The sequence below is a fragment of the Eriocheir sinensis genome, chromosome 51 (assembly GCF_024679095.1).
Source record: "Eriocheir sinensis breed Jianghai 21 chromosome 51, ASM2467909v1, whole genome shotgun sequence".
NCBI lineage: Eukaryota > Metazoa > Arthropoda > Malacostraca > Decapoda > Varunidae > Eriocheir > Eriocheir sinensis.
Genome location: NC_066559.1, coordinates 1353713 through 1374831, shown reverse-complemented (window position 1 = coordinate 1374831; position 21119 = coordinate 1353713). Strand labels below are relative to the sequence as shown.

Genomic DNA, 21119 nt, shown 5'->3' with positions numbered 1-21119 from the left:
AACGAGGAAGCCGAGGACGAGGTGTGCCACCTTATACTGGAAAGGAAAACTTGAACTGCAGTAAATAATGTTTCAGAATGTAATGATTACTTATTAGCACCGTTGAAAGTTTTATTTTGAGGGTCACCTTTTTATTATTATATTGACTTTTTTTTTCGATAAAGTATTCAAATCTATAATTTACCGAGGATGTAATAGATGACGCTGTATATATTAAAACTTATTTGCGATCTGTTCCTATGCTAATAATAATGATGTTTGAGGCTTTATATTAAAATAATAACATTTATGCAATGAGCAATGGCTACAAAAGATTTTGTCACTTAGGGCAAGCATTATTATTATTTTCAGTAGTAGTAGTAGAGGCAGTAGTAGTTAGTAGTAGTAGTAGTAGTAGTAGTAGTAGTAATATGAGTAGGTTATGGCTTTCAAGTTTCTTCCATATTTTTATGTTCCTCTGCATTTTTCTCTTTTTGTTCTTTCCACAATTTCTTTATTATTGTCTTTCTTTTTTACTATTCTTTCTCTCTCAGGCTTGCAGAGCTGTTTTAATAAGCCATCACTGTAAAGCGTGCATGATCCAAATGGTGCCAGTGGATTAATGCATGTTCACGAAACGTCCAAGTCCTACGGAACCATTAATTAAACTTGGCGAGGAGAAAATTAATATGACACAATCAATACAACCAAAGCCCTGAAACAATACGCATATACAGTACACATCAAAAGTGGATTAGAGGCAATAAGAGACACAGTTCCATACTCCTCAACGTCGCAGGCTCCCATTACAACTATTTCCCAAGGCCACACAATAGATTAGCCGGGTTCCCATGGGTGATTTGTGTCCGGGTGCAGAGGGCGTGTAAAAATAACTCTGGCATCACAAAACAGTATATGGAAATCCCAGCAACTTCCACAAGAGGCTCTTCAAACAGACGAGCAGAGGGTCCGATACGTTTCAACTTCGGGCTTATTTCCAAAGACCACACAGAAGGTTAACCGGGTTTTCAAGGGCGTTCTTTTTCCCGTTCAAGATTCAGAGGCCGTGCAAACCTATCACTAACATTACAAAACAGTCCATGGAAATCCCAGCAACTATTACGAGAGGATTTTCAAACGGGAACTGAGGATCTGAAATGCTTAGAAATGCGGGCTAAGGAATATTCAACAGGCGACCATACCAATAAGAATAATGGTAGGGAGCAGACAATCATACCCAAATAGTAGACACAACGGTGAAGTAGAATTAGGGCGCTCAAGCACACATATTTAACAAGGCTTTCGGAGGTGTTTCGGCCATTTTCAGGGGTAGTTTTATGACTCTGGTGGTAGTTTAACCCTTTTTCTGTACTGTGAACCTAATTAAACACTCATTAGGACCCGAATAATCTCCGTTTTGGCCTTTGGAGATAGTTGATGTGAGGGGAAATAGTGTCCGACAATACCTACCTTTGTGCGAGACCCCCCTTCAAACAGACACGACCGGGGATCACAGAAGACGGATAGATGAAAGGCTTGCTGCTCTAAAATGAAAAGCTGCTCCGTTACCATTTTCTGCCTGCTGGAAATCCCGCTGACGGCGCTTGACGTTTGACCTTTCATGGCAGAACGCATTTTGTATTACCCTGAAGCGTAAAATGTCAGGCTAAAGCAAGACCAGCGGGGCGGAAGAACCTTTGATGCGGCCGTTGTTGTAGTGGTGGTGGTGGTGGTGGCGGTGATGACGATGGTGATGGGATGTGGTAAGGAGCGTGGTGGTGATGGTTATAGTGAAAGGGGTGGTGGTTGTAAATGGTGGTGGTGGTGATTTTTATTTATTTATTTATTTATTATTTTTTTTTTACGTTTTCGGCCTATTGCGCCGGTAGGCTTCTTCCCGGTGGATCCTGAATTCCTGATGGTCGGTCCAAGGCTTCTTCCCGGTGGGGCCTGATGGTGTGGCCCAGCCCGTTCTGGCGCAGGCGAGTGTTTATAGTGGCGCCATCTTGCATTGGCTCATGCTGCCCTCCCGGAGCTCATCTTTAATCCTAGAATCTAGAGTCCGGTTTGATAGGTGGTCTTCTGGACAGCATGTGGGTAGTTTTAAGCCACTCGTCGGATGGTGGTAATAGCAATAGTAATAAAGCGTGGTATTTACAGTAGTTGTGGTTGCAATAGTAGTAGAAGTAGTAGTAGTAGTAGTAGTAGTAGTGATGGTGATGGTGTATATGAAATCGTATGGTGTTGACGATGATAGTTGTTGTGTTGTTGTTGGTGGTGGTGGTGGTGGTGTTGGTGGTGGTGGTGGTTTGATATAATTAAAGTAACAAACATTGACTCCTGAGGTAGTTGTGGTGGTCAGTGATGTTTATGTTGGGGGTGATGACGCCGGGTGGTGATGTGGTGGTAGTGACATTGGTGCTGGTGGTGGTGTGGGCGGCAGCATCAGCTCAGGCTCCTTCCAAAACATCCGCAGGTAGCGTGGTGATGTCGTGGTGGTGGAGGCGCGTCATCACCACCACATCCTTTCCTTTTCGAGGGCAGCAGTGTTGTTATGGAGGCGGAGCGGGCTTGGTGGTGCTGGTGGAGGTGGTGCCTTGAGGTGGCGGGGGCAGCGAGGGTGTCGGTGAGTACACACATGACTACGTGTTGGAGGCGGTGGAGTGTGCCTGAGGTGGTGGACGCAAGCGTTGATCGTGGTGATGAAGTGTGTTGTCGAGTGGTGGATCATAAGCGGTAGTGGTGATGGTGTGGTGTCGTGTGGTGAGGAATAAGTGGTGAAGTGTGAAGTCGGGTAGTGGGGCATAAGTGGTCGAGTCGTGTGGTGCGGATTAAGTGGTGGTCAAGTGTGGTGCGGAGTGATGGGGCTTAAGCGGTAGTGATGGTGGAGAGTGGTGTCGTATGGTGTGCATTATGCGGTGCTGGATAAGTGTGGTGTGAAGTGTTGTTGTTGGTGGTGGTATACATAAGTGGTGGTTGTGGTAGTGTTGTGTGGTATAACAGTGATCAGTGGTGAGGTAGTGGTGGGGTGGTGGTGGTGGTTATCGATGATGGTGAAGGGGAGACCATAGAAAAGTTATGAGGAGGGGGGTTAGGGAGGGGTGCAGTGAACACATGTGCACGCCCTCCACATCCCACGCTCTTGCAGTAAAGCTCCAGAGTAAAAATATATAAACAGTAAGTCAACGTGAACATTCCTGTATTGATTCTGATTGGACAATAATTATTCAGTGTGTCTTTGATAACGGTAATTAATTAATGCATTCAAATGTATGTAAATTATATAATGAGGGATATTCATCAATAATTTCCCGAAACATTAGAAAATTTCTGGCCACATCATTTGCCAAAAGCAGAACTGGAGTCACAAATTTCACACTTCGGCCCACATTCTCACACATTTCGGATTCTGACACGCCCACAAGTAATAAGGCATTCGCAAAGGTAGTTTACTATTTCGATGGGTATTTTGATTATCCCATAGAAAAGTTTGACAGCTTCACAAGGCTTATGCACCATGAACGTAGAAAAAAACAGTCATGAGAACTTGACTAATCTCCTCTGTGACCTTTAAAAACATCAGCTGTGAGAGGCGAGAGCGGCTGATGATTCGGACCTTAGTCTAATACTTCCTCAAGTGTTCTCACGATGCGCATCCCTCCAGGCCCAGAGCAGCTCGCAGCCAAGGTTAGCACAAGCACATTAAGAAGCATGTGTCCCAAGGTGGTTGTGGTGGTGGTGTAGGCCTGTGATGAAGAGTGTGTTAGCGGGGAGGATGCAGTGGTGGTGATGGTGTTGATGGTGATCGTGGTGATGGTGGTGATGGTGGTGATGGTGGTCGTCGTGATGGTGGTTGTGAGGTCGGCCAGGGGAGTGTACTCGTATATTGATGTGCTGGTGTGTGTGTGTGTGTGTGTGTGTGTGTGTGTGTGAGCGCACGCCCGAGCTGGTTAATTAATTACCAGCCAAGCATTCGTGCGCACACACACACACACACACACACACACACACACACGGCACGCAGGTAGGCAAGCTGAGAGGCATGTGTAGTGGGGTGAGGGGGATGCAGGGGGGGGGGGGGGGGACGGTGAAAGATGGACTCGGAGGGGGGGGGGCGGGCGGAGGGGGGTGAATGGGTCTGAAGGTAAGGGGAAAGGGGGAGGGGAAAGGACACACCTGCCGCACAACCCCCCCCCGCCCCCCTCCCCCCCAACGTTGATTAAAGGTGACGAGATAATGGCCTTACCTGCATGTGTCAGGAGTGAAGATTTTTTTTTTTTTCTTATTTATTTATTTATTTTTTATTTTTTTATTTATTTTTTGCGTCAGCGATGAAACGAACGGATGCGTGATTGAAAGCGACAAGGAAAATCACCGCGCACACGTTTTCTACACGATTTATACTGAAACTTTTCCCTGCGTGTGTCTGTGTGTGTGTGTGTGTGTGTGTGTGTGTGTTCAAACTACATAGCGGCGTCAGTGATATATTTGGAAACTGGTTGGTGATGAATGAATGCATTGAGCCGCGCGTCAGTATTGGAGGTTAAATGGCAGTGTGTGGCGGGAAACGTATGGAAACAGTGAAGCGGTGAACCGAATATTTTTTTTTAACCTGTCATCGTGTGAACAGAACATATTAAAACTGCAGGTGAATATTCAGCAAAAAGACCCCAAAATATCACGGATTAATAGGTCGATAAAGGAATGATGACAACTACCACCATTTCCATTTACCACCACCACCAACAACAATAACAACAACAACAACAACAAATATCAAGACGCCTCTCCATCTGAAGTGATCTCTCTGTTCCCTACTTATTTCTACTTTCTTTATGGGAGCAGTGATCAGCGGGCTCTTTTTTATTACTTATGTTTACCCTTGAGCTCCCTCCTTTTCTGTTAACAAAAATAGGAAAAACAATGACATCACCAGCAACAATAACACCCACCATTTCCTACACACAAAACAACGCAATACATGTACAAGACAGGGAGCAAGAAGCCGTCAAACATCACTGCCTGCCTCACTGACTGACTGACCTTCACAAGACGAGCACCGATTAACCGAGGGACGAGGCGGTGACTACACAGACAACATACACTAACAAACGGCGTTCATATAATACCCAACCTACAGTCATTAGACATCCCCCGCTAGAAGGCATGTTATGGAGCAACACCGCAATGTAACACGGCTCAGCAATATTAGTAAGCCAGTTGCGGGGTTGTTTGCTTATGAGTGTCAGGGACTTTGCTTACGGATGCCGTTGTTACCATCTGATTCCACGTGCTTGGCTTGTCATTAAGGGAAGGAGGGGCGTCAGGGAGGTGTTCTGACGTGCATGCGCCAGGGTTGGATGGCTGTGTGCAAGCATCAAGGACTTTTTTACGGATCCCATTGATTACATTTGCTTCCACGTGTCTGCCTCGTCATGAAGGGAAGAGAAGCGTATAGGGGAGGTGCACTGATATGTTTTAACAGGTTTTCAGTCGTCCCCAGCCACGGCTATCTCTTAATGATTCCCGGTGATAAGTGGGAGAGAAAGAGGATGTGTTAGAGATGTGTCATTCCTTCTACCTGCTTCCAAGTGTATTCAGTTAGGTTAAAAATGAAAAAACTGTGAGACTCTTCTTTTTTTACAGAAAAAGAAGAAGCCTAAAGGACAAAAAATATAAACAGAAGGGCCACTGTCGCTACTCATTTTTTTTTCTTTCTTTTTTTTTTTTTTTTTGCAGCAAAGGAGATGGCTCAAGGGCAACTAAAAGAGTACAGAGAAAAAAAATCCCGCTGCTCGCCGCTCCCTGGAAATAGTTGAGCAGCCTAAAAAGAATATACATCGGATGGAAAAGTGTCTTGGTACTCCCCGTTTGAAAGCGTTAAAGTCGTAGGCAGGAGGAAATATAGACTTGCCAAGTTATCATCAGGTCATTCGTCACTTTTGACCATACAGCCCTGACTCTATTATTCATTATCTGTATAAAAAGTGGCGTAGAGAAAACGATAATGTTCCAGACACTGACACTGGTGCTCTCAGTCACTCACGAGGAAACAATGTGCCATGGTAGTGTATTCCAAAGGTATTATTTGTCTTATCGGTGCGAAATCAGACGTTATCGCAGCAACAATATACCAGAAAACACAGAACTTATGAATTAAAAAAGGCTTGTGCTCAGTGATAGTCGCCTCTTAAATCACCAAACAATATCCTTCTCTCCAACACACTCCACGAAAAGAAATATACGTTCTCCCCTTCCCAAGAGACAAACCCTTTTTTTATATCAAAGGAGACGGCTCAAGGGCTACAAAGAGAGTGCAAAAAAAAAAAAGTCCGCTACTCGCCGCTCCCATAAAAGACAAAAGTAAAGAGTAGCCAGGAATAGCCAAAAGAGAGCAGTTAGCAAGTTCAGAAGAGCAGTCAGCATGAAAATATCGATAGATGATAGAAAGAGAGGCAACATGGCAGCGGAATTTAAGAGGTAGGAGACTATCAGTAAGAGGAGGAGAGCAGATGAGACGAACCTTCATTATAAGCTACATGTGGCGAGTCGTGGAAGAAAAAGTGGATTCGTCTCAAGGTGCTTTTTGCTCGCGACGGATTGCAGTTGCACCCCGTCAATCAGCGGACCGGGTGTGGCATTAGGAGGGTGCGGTGACGTGTTAAAAGGGGCTATTACACTGGGCAAATTTTCCGTGGATCTTCAGTCAAACCACGATTTCCGCTGGGTTGGTTCTCATATTTCCGTGGTTTTCTGACGTGTCCACGATCTTCCAAAGCTGCGATAGATTTCACTGAAGGACGAAGGTATTACTCACCATCATCATCAGCAGCAGCAATAACAAGAAACAACTGAAAACCACGCTAGCGAAAATCGTGGTTTGACTGAAGATCCACGGAAAATTTGCCCAGTGTGATAGCCCCTTTACAGTCGGTCCGCCCATCGCCTCCAACCACGACTGTACCTTCATCCCTACCTGTGGCGATGAACGGCAGGGAAGGAGGATCCGTTTCAGAGGTGTCACTGCGTACTGATCTTAGCGGGCTTCTTTGTTTTGTTGTTTTGCGTTGTTGTTGTTTTTATAATTGATTGCCATGGATTTGTTTCAGAGGTGTCATTGCGTAGACCTTATCTTAGCGGGCTTTTTTGTTTTGTTGTTTTGCGTTGTTGTTGTTTTTATAATTGATTGCCATGGATCCGTTTCAGAGGTGTCATTGCGTAGACCTTATCTTAGCGGGCTTCTTTGTTTTGTTGTTTTGCGTTGTTGTTTCTTAATTGATTGCCATGGATCCGTTTCAGAGGTGTCATTGCGTATACCTCATCTTAGCGGGTTGTTGTTGTTTTTCTTTTCGTTGTTTATTTTTCGCCCTTAAGTCGCTTCCTTTGCTGTAATAAAAAAAAATAGCTGTCTAGTGAACCAAGTCCGTCGGCATGAAGGAGTGGAGCATCGCGGAGGTTTGCCATCATCTTTTTTTTATTTTCACGGCAAGGGAATTAACTTCAGAAAAAAAAACGTTAAGTCCATGAACGTCTTATCAACGGCGCATGCAACCCCTCTCACCACACCTTTGTATATCTTAATCCTGGTTTGTGATAAGCGGTACAGGAAGTCGATTATAGTATTAGAGGTTCCATTTCCTACAACTTATAATCAAGAGTATAGTAAGTAAAGGAAGGCGAGGGAAGGGGAGTAGGAAGGACAGGAGTGAGCAGGTATATGGCGTACGTTGGTTAATTGGTGTTCTGGAGTTATTTCGTTTTTACAAATGTTTTTTTTTTTTTTTAAAATAGCATAGTGAGAAAGAGGTTAGTGGGTTAGGTACGGGAAGGGGGACCAATTTCATCACCATATCACCATTTTCATCACCATATCACCAATTTCATCACCATATCACCAATTTCATCACCATATCACCATTTTCATCACCATATCACCAATTTCATCACCATATCACCATGTTGGTTAATCGTTCTGAGGTAGTTACTGTTTACAAATGTTCACTTTTTTTCTTAATAAATGGCATAGTGAGAAGAGAAAGTAGGTTAGTGGTGAAGGTACAGGGGAAGGGGGACCAATTTCATCACCATATCACCATTTTCATCACCATATCACCAATTTCATCACCATTCACCACCAAAAGTACTCATTTTCATCACCATATCACCGGAGGAGTGTACAATTGTATGGTGTGGGTTTGTTAATTGTTCTGAGGTAGTTGTTTATCGGGCACCATATCTGTATACCCCCGAGGTGGTGTGTGTGTGTGTGTGTGTGTGTGTGTGTGTGTGTGTGTGTGTGTGTGTGTGTGTGTGTGTGTGTGTGATTTTTCAACTGATTCTGCGTCTATCCAACCAGGCATAAAGTTCGATTTGGCAGAAGTGTATTGACATGTTAAGCAGATCATAGTATTTGAGGATACATATCTCTCAGCCGGCCCCGCGTGTCCCCAGCCAGGCATATAGGAAGGTTAGGCAGATGTGCACTGACATGTTCTCTGATAATTATCGAGTATCATCTGAACCAATCATTCCGGTAATTAACTTCATCAAGACTAATAGCCACAAAGTTTGCCAGCTAGCAGTTCGCTCCCACACAGGTACCGACAGTCTAGTCACGAGGGAAGGATGAGGGAGGCGTTCCTTTAGGTGTTAGCCCTTCCTCATCGCCTTCCTTAACAAATGAGTCCTACATGTATAACTAGAAATTGACCTATCTTTCGGCCACTCCTTTAACTCTTTATATGAGCAGTGAGTAGCGGGCTTTTTTTTTCACATTTGTTATCTTTTTTTATGCCCTTGAACTGACTCCTTTGCTATAAAAAAAAAAAGAGTAAATAAGTCACTATCTATACATGCAAAACTATTCGTGTCAGGCCGATCACGTGAGTTTTGATGTCCAGTCAGGAGGGGAAGGAAGGGCTGGGTATTTATTCTACCCTCGGCTCCCTCACACATAACTTATGCATATAGATAGATAGATAGACATATAGATAGGTGGACAGATAGATAGATATAGACAGATAGATGGATAGATATACTTGATAGGTAGATAAACAGATAGATACATAGATAAAGAGAGACAGATAGATGGATAGATAGATAATAGATAGATAGATAGATAGATAGATAGATGGAAAGATAGATAGATAGATAAAGATAGACAGATAGATAAATAGATAGATAGATGTATGGATGGATAGATAGATAGATAGATAGATAGATGGAAAGATAGATAGATAGATAGACAGGCAAATAGATAGGTAGACATAAATTACCTCTACACAATATAAATACATCGACAACATCAATCACAATCATCGCTCAGCATCATCATCATCAATCAAAACAAATGCATCAACTCAACATAATCACATATACCTAAACAATATGGTAAATATATCAACCTAAACAAAACAAAAATATTACCAAGAAATATAATCCAAATGACCCCGGCAGTCGTGTGAGAGTTTAACATTAATATACCGAAGTTGTTGATAATCCGGCTTGTTCTCGATTATTATTTACAGTCAAGGAAGAAGCTCAAGGCCAATACAGAAAAAAATATAATCCCTTTTCACCTCTCGTTCACCCGCCAATATCCCTGACTCACCGGACAACCCCACTAACCAACAACAACAGTAACAACAAAGCGGTTTTCCCCTATACGAGATAATGTATCAGACGTTATCGCAGTAGGAGAGACTGTTGCATTTCGACACATACCAAACTGAAAGAGGAAGACCTGTGCTTTAGTGTTAGTCACCTCTGAATCCCTCAACAATGTCTATGTCTCCAGTACCAACTCCACAAAACAACAGACTATCTCCCCTTCACCCGAGACGACGCACGAAAGAACTTAACAGGATGGGAGAATCTCTCAGGTTTATATTTTTTTAAGATTTCGGTGCCCAAGCTCACACATTTGACAAGGCTTTCCTAGGACATCAGAGCATTTCCAGGGGTAGTTTTAAGACCCTGATGGTAGAGTGACCCTTCTTTTGTGACATGAACCTAACAGAACACTCATTAGAACCCGACAGCTCTCCTTTTTAGCCTTTAGTAAGAGTTGATGTGAGAGGCGGAAGCGTCTGAGAATAGGAACCTTAGGCCTTTACATTATACAAGACTTGCCATACGTAGGCCTATTCTCGGTGTGCTGGTCCCCTCTTAATTAATTCCGAACTAATGTCTCAAAGGATAACTTGCCTACACAGGAGACGTCTTACTCCCGATACGAGACGAAGTTAACAGAACGAGACAGACTACACAGCCTCAGTATATGTCAAGATTAAAGGGGATACACACAGACACAAGGGGATGCATATGTGTTGTAAGACTTGTAGGTGTGCACTGAAAGGGATTAGACGCGTGTGAGCTTTGAAGCGAAGAATGTATCAGTTTCAGCATCTCTTTATAAACCATACATACACATGTGACCTCCATCTCAAACTTCGGCTTATACCCAGCGCTGTATAGTCTGCCCACTCCTTCAACCCGTACAGCCGCCTAAAACAAACACCATCACCAACATACAAGTTCGAGCCTTACGGGACCGAGCCAAAAGCGGAAATTAGATAGAGGTAAGAGACAGATAAATTGACCTCTCTCTCACTTAGGCCTATGTTATGTAGTGTATAGATTAGCAGTCTCCTAAAACAAACATGGTCACCAACATACAAGTTTGAGCCTCAGGGGACGGAACGGGACAGGGGCAAAGTCAGCCAAGCGATACAGATTACCAAACGTCACGACACTCTTGAGAGACACAGATAGGAGGAAGAGCACTAATGACCGCTGGTGGAAGTAGAGGACATCGACCCCGACTCCGTGTTATAAGAGAACTACAAGAGACGACGCTGATTAAGGCCGCCGGTATGAGCGTAGCTGTGCGGTGTGAGAACCTACTTTTTCTACAGCTCTGCACACCTTTCTTTCTACACCTGGCCGCCACACCTGCCCCTCCCTCAGACTCCAGCCCTTTTGTGTCCAATATCGCTGGTCATGTCCCGTGGGTAAAGGTGGGGAGGGGGGAGGAGAATGAGTAAAAAGAGGGAGAGAAAAGAAGAAATAGGATAAAGAAAAATGTGAGGGATTTATTTCTGAGTAACGAAAAGATGATGGTGATGAGGCAGAAGGAGATGAAGAAGGAGGAGGAAGAAGTAGGGAGAGGAAAGAAGAAATACAAGTAGGGTAAAGGAAGGTGGGAAGGATTTATAAGTAGCAACGAAAGGATGATGAAGAGGAAGGAGAAAAAAATGAAGGAAGGAGAGGAGTAGGAGAGGTGTAGAAAGAGGAGGAAAGAGGGAGGAAGGTGAAAAACATAGAAAAAGGGAAGGGGGAGGAAATTCTAAGAAACGAAAAGGTGATGAAGAAAGAGAAGGGGAAGAGGAGGAGGAGGAGGAGGAGGAGGGGTGAAGAAGAAGTAGGAAAAACAAGGAATGTGGGGAAATTTCTTAGTTACAAAACATGAGGACAGGAGAGAAAGTAGGAGAAGGAGGAAGAAGAGAAAGAGGTAGAGGAGGACGAGGACGAGGAAGAGGAGGAAGATTAAAAGTATAAAGGACGAAAAATAATATAAAACAAAGCAGGAATTACAGTAAAAAAAAAGGGGATAGGAGGAAATGATGTTGATGGTGACGATAATGACGCAAGAGGATGATGATGATGATGATGATGAAAAACGTTGTGATAAAAAAAAAGAAACGACAATAAACAAACAATCACGAGCAGGACGTGACTTATCTTAATCCACGTTGACAGAGAGAGAGAGAGAGAGAGAGAGAGAGAGAGAGAGAGAGAGAGAGAGAGAGAGAGAGAGAGAGAATATCCGGCTATCACCAGAAACCTCTAACGACAAAGATTTCAATGAACTCGTCGCTACTGGTAAAAAAAAAAATGAAACTTATTAACTGAAGAAGAAGAAGAAGAAGAAGAAGAAGAAGATGAAGAAGAAGAAGAAGACATATATATATACTCTAGAACTAGTACAAAATAATGACACTGAATAATATGAAAGAAAAAAAAAGAAAGAACGATAAGACGAGAAAGAAGAAGAAAAATAAAATAAAGAAGAAAAAGGAGAAAAAGAAGAAGAAGAAGAAGAAGTGAGATCATGTACAAGACGCCAAGTCACGTGGCTTTACATCACGTATAGAAATAAAAAAAAATATGATTAAAGGAAAAAAGAGAGAGAGAGAGAGAGAGAGAATGTGTTTTGAGACTTTGAAAAGGTTTAATTTCCCCTGGCCTTTTGAGGATGAGAGAGAGAGAGAGAGAGAGAGAGAGAGAGAGAGAGAGAGAGAGAGAGAGAGAGAGAGAGACGGACACAAAGACAGCACTAACACACACACACAAAAAAAAAGAAAGAAAAGAAAAGAAAGATAACAGACAGAGGCAGAAAGGAAAAAAAATAGATAAGGAAAGAGACAAAGACGACTTGGGGAAAAATTCTGTAAACACCACCACCACCATCATCACCACCACCATCACCACCACCACCACCATCACCACCACCACCACCACCACCACAACCATCATCATCACCATCATCATCACCACCACCACCATCACCACCACCACCACCATCATCACCACCACCACCACCATCACCACCACCATCATCACCACCACCATCATCACCACCACCATCACCACCACCATCATCACCACCACCATCACCACCACCATCACCACACTAATAATGTCGGTTACTCTTATCATCCTTATCTCCGTATCTTTAGCGATAAGGGAAAAGAGGATAGGGATCTGAGGACGAGAGAGAGAGAGAGAGAGAGAGAGAGAGAGAGAGAGAGAGAGAGACGCGTTTTAACCATGCATCACAAACAAAAAATGCAATGTGTAGGTGTAAGCGTAATGCGAGTGTAAGCGAGGTGAAGGTTTCAACACATTACAAGAGGAGCGTAAGGAACAGAAGCGCCCAAGTCATCCTCGAACTATATTCAGCATTAGTCAGACCTCACCTCGATTATGCGATCTAGTTCAGGTCACCTTACTATGGAATCTGTGCAGGGGAGGATGCCAAAAATGAATCACTGGTTGAGTACCTTCCCAGATGAGGATAGACATAAACATCTGGATTTGCGTTCTCTAGATAGGCGAAGGATGCGATGAGACTTGATCGAAGTTTATAATGGTGAAGCTAATAAGGTTGTGTTGGAAACAGGCGGGTAGGGCACGTAGCAACGGGTGTAGGTTGGAAAGATTCAGCCTCAATAGAGACACAGACAAGAACTGATTACTAATGATGGGGGGTGAGTGGAACAGGCTTGGCAATCATGTTGTGACTGCCAATACTTTAGATGGATTCAAGAATAACTTAGATGAGTTCATAGGTAGTGAGGACAGGTGGGGTTAGGTTTACAGGAGCTGCCTTGTATAGGACTACTGACCTCTTACGGACTCCTTATACTCCATGTTCACATACACTGGTCGTTAATGCAAAAAAACGCTAAACGGTTAGAGAAAGAAGATATACGAGTAACGGACGAAACGATGACAAAAAGAAAATACATGTCCGTCCGAGGCTATTCGGGGAGCCGCGCCGCAGCCTCGCCACGCTTGTCGCCAGCTTGTCGCGGCTAAATTAGTGCCATTCACCCGCTTAGTTAGCTAAGAACTTTTCATAACCTAACAAAAATCCACCTTAACCTTATAAGCAGTAACCTATAGCCACTAAAAAAACAACCTACCGGCGCCTAGTTAGAACACATCGCCATGCGGTCTGCTCGACAACTGCGAGGAAGTGTTCGAAATGCACCGAGCTGCCGCTGGCCGGGCCGGGAGCGGAGTACAGCCACGCCCGAGAATATAAAGATGTTGCGTTGAAAAGTATATAATAACAATAATGGACCAAAGAGAGACATTTTGATTATACCCAGCCAGGACTCGAACCACAGGCGTGGCACACGCCGCCACCCTCGCTGTACAAAGGTTAAAAGTGAGAAGCTCACCCTGCCTCTCACCCAACCACAGCTCGGCAAGGGGTGACTCCGTCATTAATCAATCCCGGCACAGGTTTTCAGGTCGTCACCTCTGTCGAGTTGAGGTTGGGTGGGAGGCAGGGTGAGCTTCTCACTTTTAACCTCCAGTATACTTAATAATAATAATAATAATAATAATAATAATAATAATAATAATAATAATAATAATAATAATAATAATAATAATAATAATAATAATAATAATAATAAATAAATAATAATAATAATAATAATAATAATAATAATAATAATAATAATAATAATAATACTGATGATGATGATGATGAGGAGGAGGAGGAGGAGGAGGAGGATTAAAAGAAGAAGAAGAAGAAGAAGAAGAAGAAGAAGAAGAAGAAGAAGAAGAAGAGGCTCCTCACACATCCCTCAACAGAATGCACCTCACGCCTTCCTCGCGTCCCAAAACATACAAAATGTTGTTACAGAGTTAAAAAATTTTATTTTAAGATTAATAAATAGAAGTCGGCAAAGACAAACCATGAAGGCTGCCATCACAATCTCCTTGGTGTTCTTTAGCGTGGCGGTGAGGGCGGCGGGCGAGGCTGAGGCCTCGGGGACAAACAAGTCGCTAACGGACGTCGTGGCACCGGCCGAGGGGAGCTTGCTGGAAGGTTGGCAGCTCCTGGAGGGATACCAGCAGGCCTATGGGGACCTGCCGGAGGACGTGTCTGGGGCAAAGGACGAGGATCACAGCCTCGCACCAGAAGCCCTCGAGACTACCGGCCAAAAGAGCAGCGTGGACACGTGTGTCCTTGGCGCGGCTCTGACGCAGCCCGGCCTCAAAGATACGCATGTTCCTGGTGAGGGTCTGAGGCAGACCGGCCTCCAATCCCAAGACGAGATCACTCAAGGCCTCAAGCCAGAGGAAGAACGGCGGGCCGCCCTTCACCAACGGACCGCCCAGCCAGAAGTGGCGGTTCCTTCAACGGACAGCGAGGCTCCTGCGACGGAGGGCGAGGTCCCTTTGACAGAGGACGAGGTCCCTTCGACGGAGGACGAGGCCCCTTTAACAAAGGACGAGGTCCCTTCGACGGAGGACGAGGTCCCTTCGACAGAGGGCGAGGGTCCTGCAACGGAGGACGAGGTCCCTTCGACGGAGGACGAGGTCCCTTCGACAGAGGACGAGGTCCCTTCGACGGAGGACGAGGTCCCTTCGACGAAGGACGAGGCCCCTTTAACAAAGGACGAGGTCCCTTCGACGGAGGACGAGGTCCCTTCGACGGAGGACGAGGTCCCTTCGACAGAGGGCGAGGGTCCTGCAACGGAGGACGAGGTCCCTTCGACGGAGGACGAGGTCCCTTCGACAGAGGGCGAGGGTCCTGCAACGCAAGACGAGGTCCCTTCGACGGAGCTCGAGGTCCCTTCGACAGAAGTCGAGGTCCCTTCGACGGAGGGCGAGGTTCCTTCGACGGAGGACGAGGGTCCTGCGATGGATGGCAAGGGTCTTGCAGCGGACGGTGAGGGTCTAGAGGCGGACGGTGAAAACGACATCGCCGAAGCGTCTCATTTGAAGCCCGCGAGGAAGGTCGTGGGCGCCGTCGCCGCGGCCGTCCTGCCCGGAGCCAGGATGTTATCGGAGAGCCCCGTGACGGCCCGCTGGAAGGTGTGGCTGCTGTTCACCGGCAGCTTGATCATCGCCGCCTGGAGGGTGCACATCTGGAGGCTGCGGCGGCGGCCACGTCAGGACAAAGCCTCGTGAGGGGCGAGTGGCGCCTCCTGTCTTGTGTTCCTTATATTGTCTCAAGTTATCATGACCATTATTACTACTCTCTCTCTCTCTCTCTCTCTCTCTCTCTCTCTCTCATTGTTGCACACACACACACAAACACACGCATAGTATACACATCACAAAGAAGTTACTCCGCTCACGTCACCTTAAAGGACCTTTCCGCCATAGGGTGCCACTGCCACAGCGATGTTGCTCCGCAGAGGAGAAGTGTATTCACGGATGAGAAGGGGATTTGGTGACCAACCCTTTTTTAGGAGCTAGGGGTTTTTTTTTAACGTTTTTGCATGTAGCACCGGCAGGCTCTCTTGGTAGGGCCTGATGGTCGACCCCAGCCTGTTGTAGCGCAGGCAAGTGTTTTTAGTGGCGCCATCTTCTCTTGGTTCATGCTGCCACCCGGAGCTCATTCTTGATTCACTTTGACAGTTCTTCCAGGGTCCGGGTTGTTAGGTGGTCTTCAGGACAGCATGTGGGTAGTTTTAGGCCACTCGGCGGTGACTTGACAAATCCCAGGTAGTAGAGGCGGATTCGACCACGTCGTCCATGACGCGGCGAACGCGGGGCACACACGCTAAGCACTCGGCCACCTTGTGTAGGCCGTCTGACAATTTATAGTCTCCATGTTTCCCTGAGTATTCTTGGGCATAGTTGTAGTGGTAGTACTAGAGGTAGTAGTGGACATAGTAGTAATATTAGCAGTGGTAGCAGTACTTACGGTGGTGGTGGTGGTGGTGGTAGTAGTAGTAGTAGTAGTAGTAGTAGTAGTAGTAGTAGTAGTAGTAGTGGTGACAGTAGTAGTAGCAGAAGCAGCACAGTGATCATGGGTATGTAGGGAGGCGGGAGGGCGAGTGGGCACACGAGTCACTCACCTTTACCCTTTAGTAGAGCCCTGATGCGTGTGTGTGTGTGTGTGTGTGTGTGTGTGTGTGTGTGTGTGTGTGTATGTGTTGGGGGGGCGGGGAATGCTAGATAGAAATGAGGGACAAAAACGAGAAAAAAAATAGACTAGTTTTGAATCCGAGAAAGAAAAATAAATGTGCCAACCTTGTCCGTCCCGCTAACAACGTCCCACCACGCACGCTGTTCCTGGAAAGAAAAAGAAAAAAACACAATTAAGTTCCAAGAAATGAATAATGGTTTGTTTAAGGGGAGAGAGAGAGAGAGAGAGAGAGAGAGAGAGAGAGAGAGAGAGAGAGAGAGAGAGAGAGAGAGAGAGAGAGAGAGAAATATTAGCAGAGGGAGAGAGAAATGAGGAAGATAAAATGAGTTCAATAAAGGTATCTCAATTTTCCCCTTCTCCCTAATAAAAAAAAAAAGTAATTAAAGAAAGAAAACACTACTGAAGAGGCTGCAAGGGGTATATGGTGCATGAATGGGACTTGTGTATGTATGTATGTATGTATGTATGTATTGTGTGTTTATGTATGACTGATGAAAACATTGTATCGTGAACTGTGTATGTATGTGTACTGTGTAATGTGAAGCGAATGTATGGTGTCTATTGAATTTATGATGTACGTATGTATGTAGAAATTCCTTCGATTCTAACATTTTGATATCCATTCTATAGTAACGTGACCAGAACTGAGCCGTATAATCAAGATGAGGTCTAACAAATGAGGAAAAAACAACAAGTCCTGATCTCGTTATGTTATGTTGCTGTGCCCTCCGCCGCCTCGTCAAGACCCGCGTGACAGATCAGCTAATTCAATATTCCGCAGGTGACCGTCCGCTGATTGGGGCACGTTTTTGGCCGCTGTCTGATCACCAAGTCTAATTTCCTGTGGTTTTCAATTAGTTGGGTCACATACCGTGGAGAAGTTGTGCGCTCTCTCTCTCTCTCTCTCTCTCTCTCTCTCTCTCTCTCTCTTAATGGGGCGATAGCAGGGACGGTGAGAGTGGAAGTGGTAGCAATTGCGGTGGTGGTGGTGGTGGTGGTGGAAGAAGAATGCGAGTAGAGGAAGAAAGGAATAATAATAATAATAATAATAATAATAATAATAATAATAATAATAATAATAATAATAATAATAATAATAATAATAATAATAATAATAATAATAATAATAATAATAATAATAATAATAATAAACAAAGGAAGGAAGAAAGGAAGCAAGAAAGAAAGGAAGGAAGGAAGGAAGAGAGGAAGGAGGGATGGAGGGGAGGAGATATGGGAGGAAGGTAGGAAGGAAGGAAAGAAAGAAAAAAGAAAGAAAGAAAGAAGAAAGAAAGAAAGAAAGAAAAGAATAAGAAAGAGAGAGAGAAAGGAAGGAGGGATGGAGGGATGGAAGGAAGGAAAGAAGAAAGCAGGGAGAGAAGGAAGAAGGAAGGAAGGAAAGAACGAATAAAGAAAGAAAGAAAGAAAGAAAGAAAGAAAGAAAGAAAGAAAGGAAGGAAGGAAGGAAGGAAGGACGAAAGGACGGGAGACAGATGAACTAATTAAAGGGAATGAACGCAGGTGTAGGACAGGTGTGGCGGAGGACAGATGTGGCCAATGACTCGAGGAGGAGGAGGAGAAGAAGGAGGAGGAGGAGGAGGAGGAGGAGGAGGAGGAGGAGGAAGTGGTGGTGGAAGAGGAGGAAGCACAATAAAACCTGGTGAGATCGGAAGTGGGAGAGTGGAAAAAAAGTGGAAGAAGATGGAAGAGGAGAGCAAACAGGATGAGGAAGACGAGAAAGAGGAGGAGGAGGAGGAGGAGGAGGTGAAGAAGAAGAAGAAGAAGAAGAAGAAGAAGAAGAAGAAGAAGAAGAAGAAGAAGAATTAAAAAAAGGAGAAAAGAAAAAGAAGAAGAAAGGAGATGAAGAAGGAGGAAAAGCAGGAAGAGGAGGAGGAGGAGGAGGAGGAGGAAGAAGAGGATGCGAAAGAAGAGAAAGAGGAGAAGGAAGGCAATGAGAAAAGTAAGAGGATGAGGAGACGACGAGAGAGAGAGAGAGAGAGAGAGAGAGAGAGAGAGAGAGAGAGAGAGAAAGTAAATAGAGATTGCGATAACCGAGAGCCGCGGAGGAAAGAAAACGGAGCCCTGAAACTGCAGCGTCCCGAGGTCTCGAAAAAGCAAAGAAGAAAGAGAAAAAGTTGCAACGTGCCGCCTCTCGTGTTCTCTTGGCGTGTTGGTGGGAGGCGGCGAGTGGTGCTGAAGTGGTGCTGAAGGGGCTGTGCTAGGTATTAATAGGTGCTAAGTGATGCTGAAGGGCTGTAAGAGGTATTTAAATGTGATACTGGATGCTGGGAAATGCTGAGAGGCTGTAAGAGGTATTTGAGAGGTGCTGAAGTGATTAAAAGAGGTATTAGTAGGTGCTAAGGAATGCTGGATGGTGCTGAAGAGGTCGTGAGAGGCATTATGAGGTGCTGATTGATTTTAAAAGGTAAAGCGTAGTTAGTGATGCTAAGTCGAGTGTGTGAGGCTCTGAGTGCTGACTATGGTTGTGCTTGCTTGGCGGAGTGTCGGAGTGGTTAGTGATGCTGATTCGATTGTGAGAGGAGCTGAGTGCTGACTATGTTCGTGCTTGGTTAGTGAATTCGTGGAACTGAGCCCTTGGAGTGTGGTAGAGATTGTTTGTTTTTTGTTTCCTTTTTGTTTTTGCCCTTCAGCTGTTTCCTCTACTGTACAAAAAGGAAATTAGTAATCCTGATTCGATTGTGAGAGGTGCTGAGTGCTAGCTATACTGGTGCTTGGTGTCTTGGTGCTGGTGTGGGTGCCTGGTCCCGAGCCCCTCCCCGTCAGGTCCCGCGAGAGGGCGTGAAGGAGTTTTAAGGCATGGCCGAGGAAGGAGTTTTGGAGGCAAGGAAATGGAGTCACTTTAAGGTTTTTCGCTCCTTCTCGCTTCGCTCCTGCAACTTTATCCTAGATCGACTATTGAGAGAGAGAGAGAGAGAGAGAGAGAGAGAGAGAGAGAGAGAGAGAGAGAGAGAGAGAGAGAGAGAGAGAGAGAAAGTGGGGAGAAGGGGAGTCTGAGGAAATTATGAGCATATATATACCAAAGCAAACGCCGGCACTCACGCACACGCACACGTACACACACACACACACACACACACACACACAGATGCCTTATGGAACCACCGGGAAATTCATGTTTCTTGTGTCAAAGGAAAAGCGAAATATATGATTCCTCACCCCATCCATTACAGCGAGAGAGAGAGAGAGAGAGAGAGAGAGAGAGAGAGAGAGAGAGAGAGAGAGAGAGAGATAATTGTGTTTTCCTCCTCGTCCACATGAACAACAACACACTCAGACTCATGCAAACTCACGCTTCCTACACCTTACCACACCAGCCTCTCTTTTGGCCTTTCGTTTTTTTCTTTTGCCGGAATAGCGTTTAGGGGCCTTTTTTAATGCTTTTGTTCTTTGCCCTTGAACTACCTCCCTTGCTGTAAAAAAAAGGTGCCTGTAAACTCCTTACAATGCCTATTTTCTTCCACTTGATTTAAATGAGTATGTAGGTTAGTCAGAGTGGCAATAGGAAAGGGAAACGGCGTCTTATCCATGTGCCCCGTGTCTACATATATACGGTTTGCCCCTGGTAGTTCCTAAATGAGCTGCTTTATGCTTCAGAGGCCACACGTACGCCCGTCTCTCATCCCTCCCCTTGCCTTAACTCCTGACAGCCCCTTAACGAGTAACCTTATGCCATATTTCTTCCCCCATACACCCGTCTCAGTGCTCTCCCTTTGATCCTCAAGGTCTTATATTTGAGTCTTCGCCAACGCAGGTCTTTGCCTCGCCTCCTCCTGGTCTTCTACGAGTATCAAAGGACATGACCTGAGGCTCGCGTGGGAAGGAACCGAATGTGTCCCAGGAGCCGTGACACGCTTATTGTCATTGTTATTATTACTGTTGTTATTCTCATTACCAATAGTAGTTATTATCATTATTTTTATTGTTATTTTTATCATTATTATTATTATCATTATTATCATTATTAATATAAACAGCAGAAACAGCAGCAGCAGCAGTAGTAGTAGTAGTAAAATCATTATTATTATTATTATTATTATTATTATTATTATTATTATTATTATTATTATTATAAGTAATAATAATAATAATAATAATAATAATAACGATAATAACAATAATAACAACTAGAATGCGGCCAAATGATGATGACCTGACCTTTGAGCAGCGAGCGGCGCGTCTCGTGTGACCTGTTACAGCAAGGTGACACCCGAGCCGCCTCAGTTCTCTTGAAAAGCCCTTTAGCAAGACTATCGGAATTACACACGCTTCAGTACACCCGTGTTTCCGCCCTACTCTTTCGCCCAATAATAATAATAATAATAATAATAATAATAATAATAATGATATCACGAATAATAGTGGTAATCATGAAAACAATCCACCACCAAAACAATCACCACCATCCCTGCTCCCATTACGGTCCTTACTACCACCACCA

The 21119-nt window shown here is 44.7% G+C and overlaps 1 protein-coding gene across 50 annotated transcripts; it reads left to right on the top strand.

Annotated features, from left to right (window-relative positions):
- Positions 1-14300: 14300 nt before the first annotated feature.
- LOC126982498 (protein AHNAK2-like) lies at positions 14301-15789 on the top strand. Of its 50 annotated transcripts, none has more exons than XM_050834580.1 (4): positions 14301-15039; positions 15103-15228; positions 15271-15291; positions 15334-15789. In XM_050834580.1, the coding sequence occupies exons 1-4, from the start codon at positions 14476-14478 to the stop codon at positions 15694-15696; spliced, it is 1074 nt and encodes a 357-aa protein (XP_050690537.1). In that variant the 5' UTR covers positions 14301-14475; the 3' UTR covers positions 15697-15789. The 50 variants fall into 50 exon arrangements, with proteins under 50 accessions (XP_050690537.1, XP_050690548.1, XP_050690538.1 ...); XM_050834591.1 differs by having other exon boundaries at positions 14301-15144; positions 15187-15228; positions 15376-15789; XM_050834581.1 differs by having other exon boundaries at positions 14301-15144; positions 15187-15228; positions 15355-15789.
- The last annotated feature ends 5330 nt before the right edge of the window (positions 15790-21119 follow it).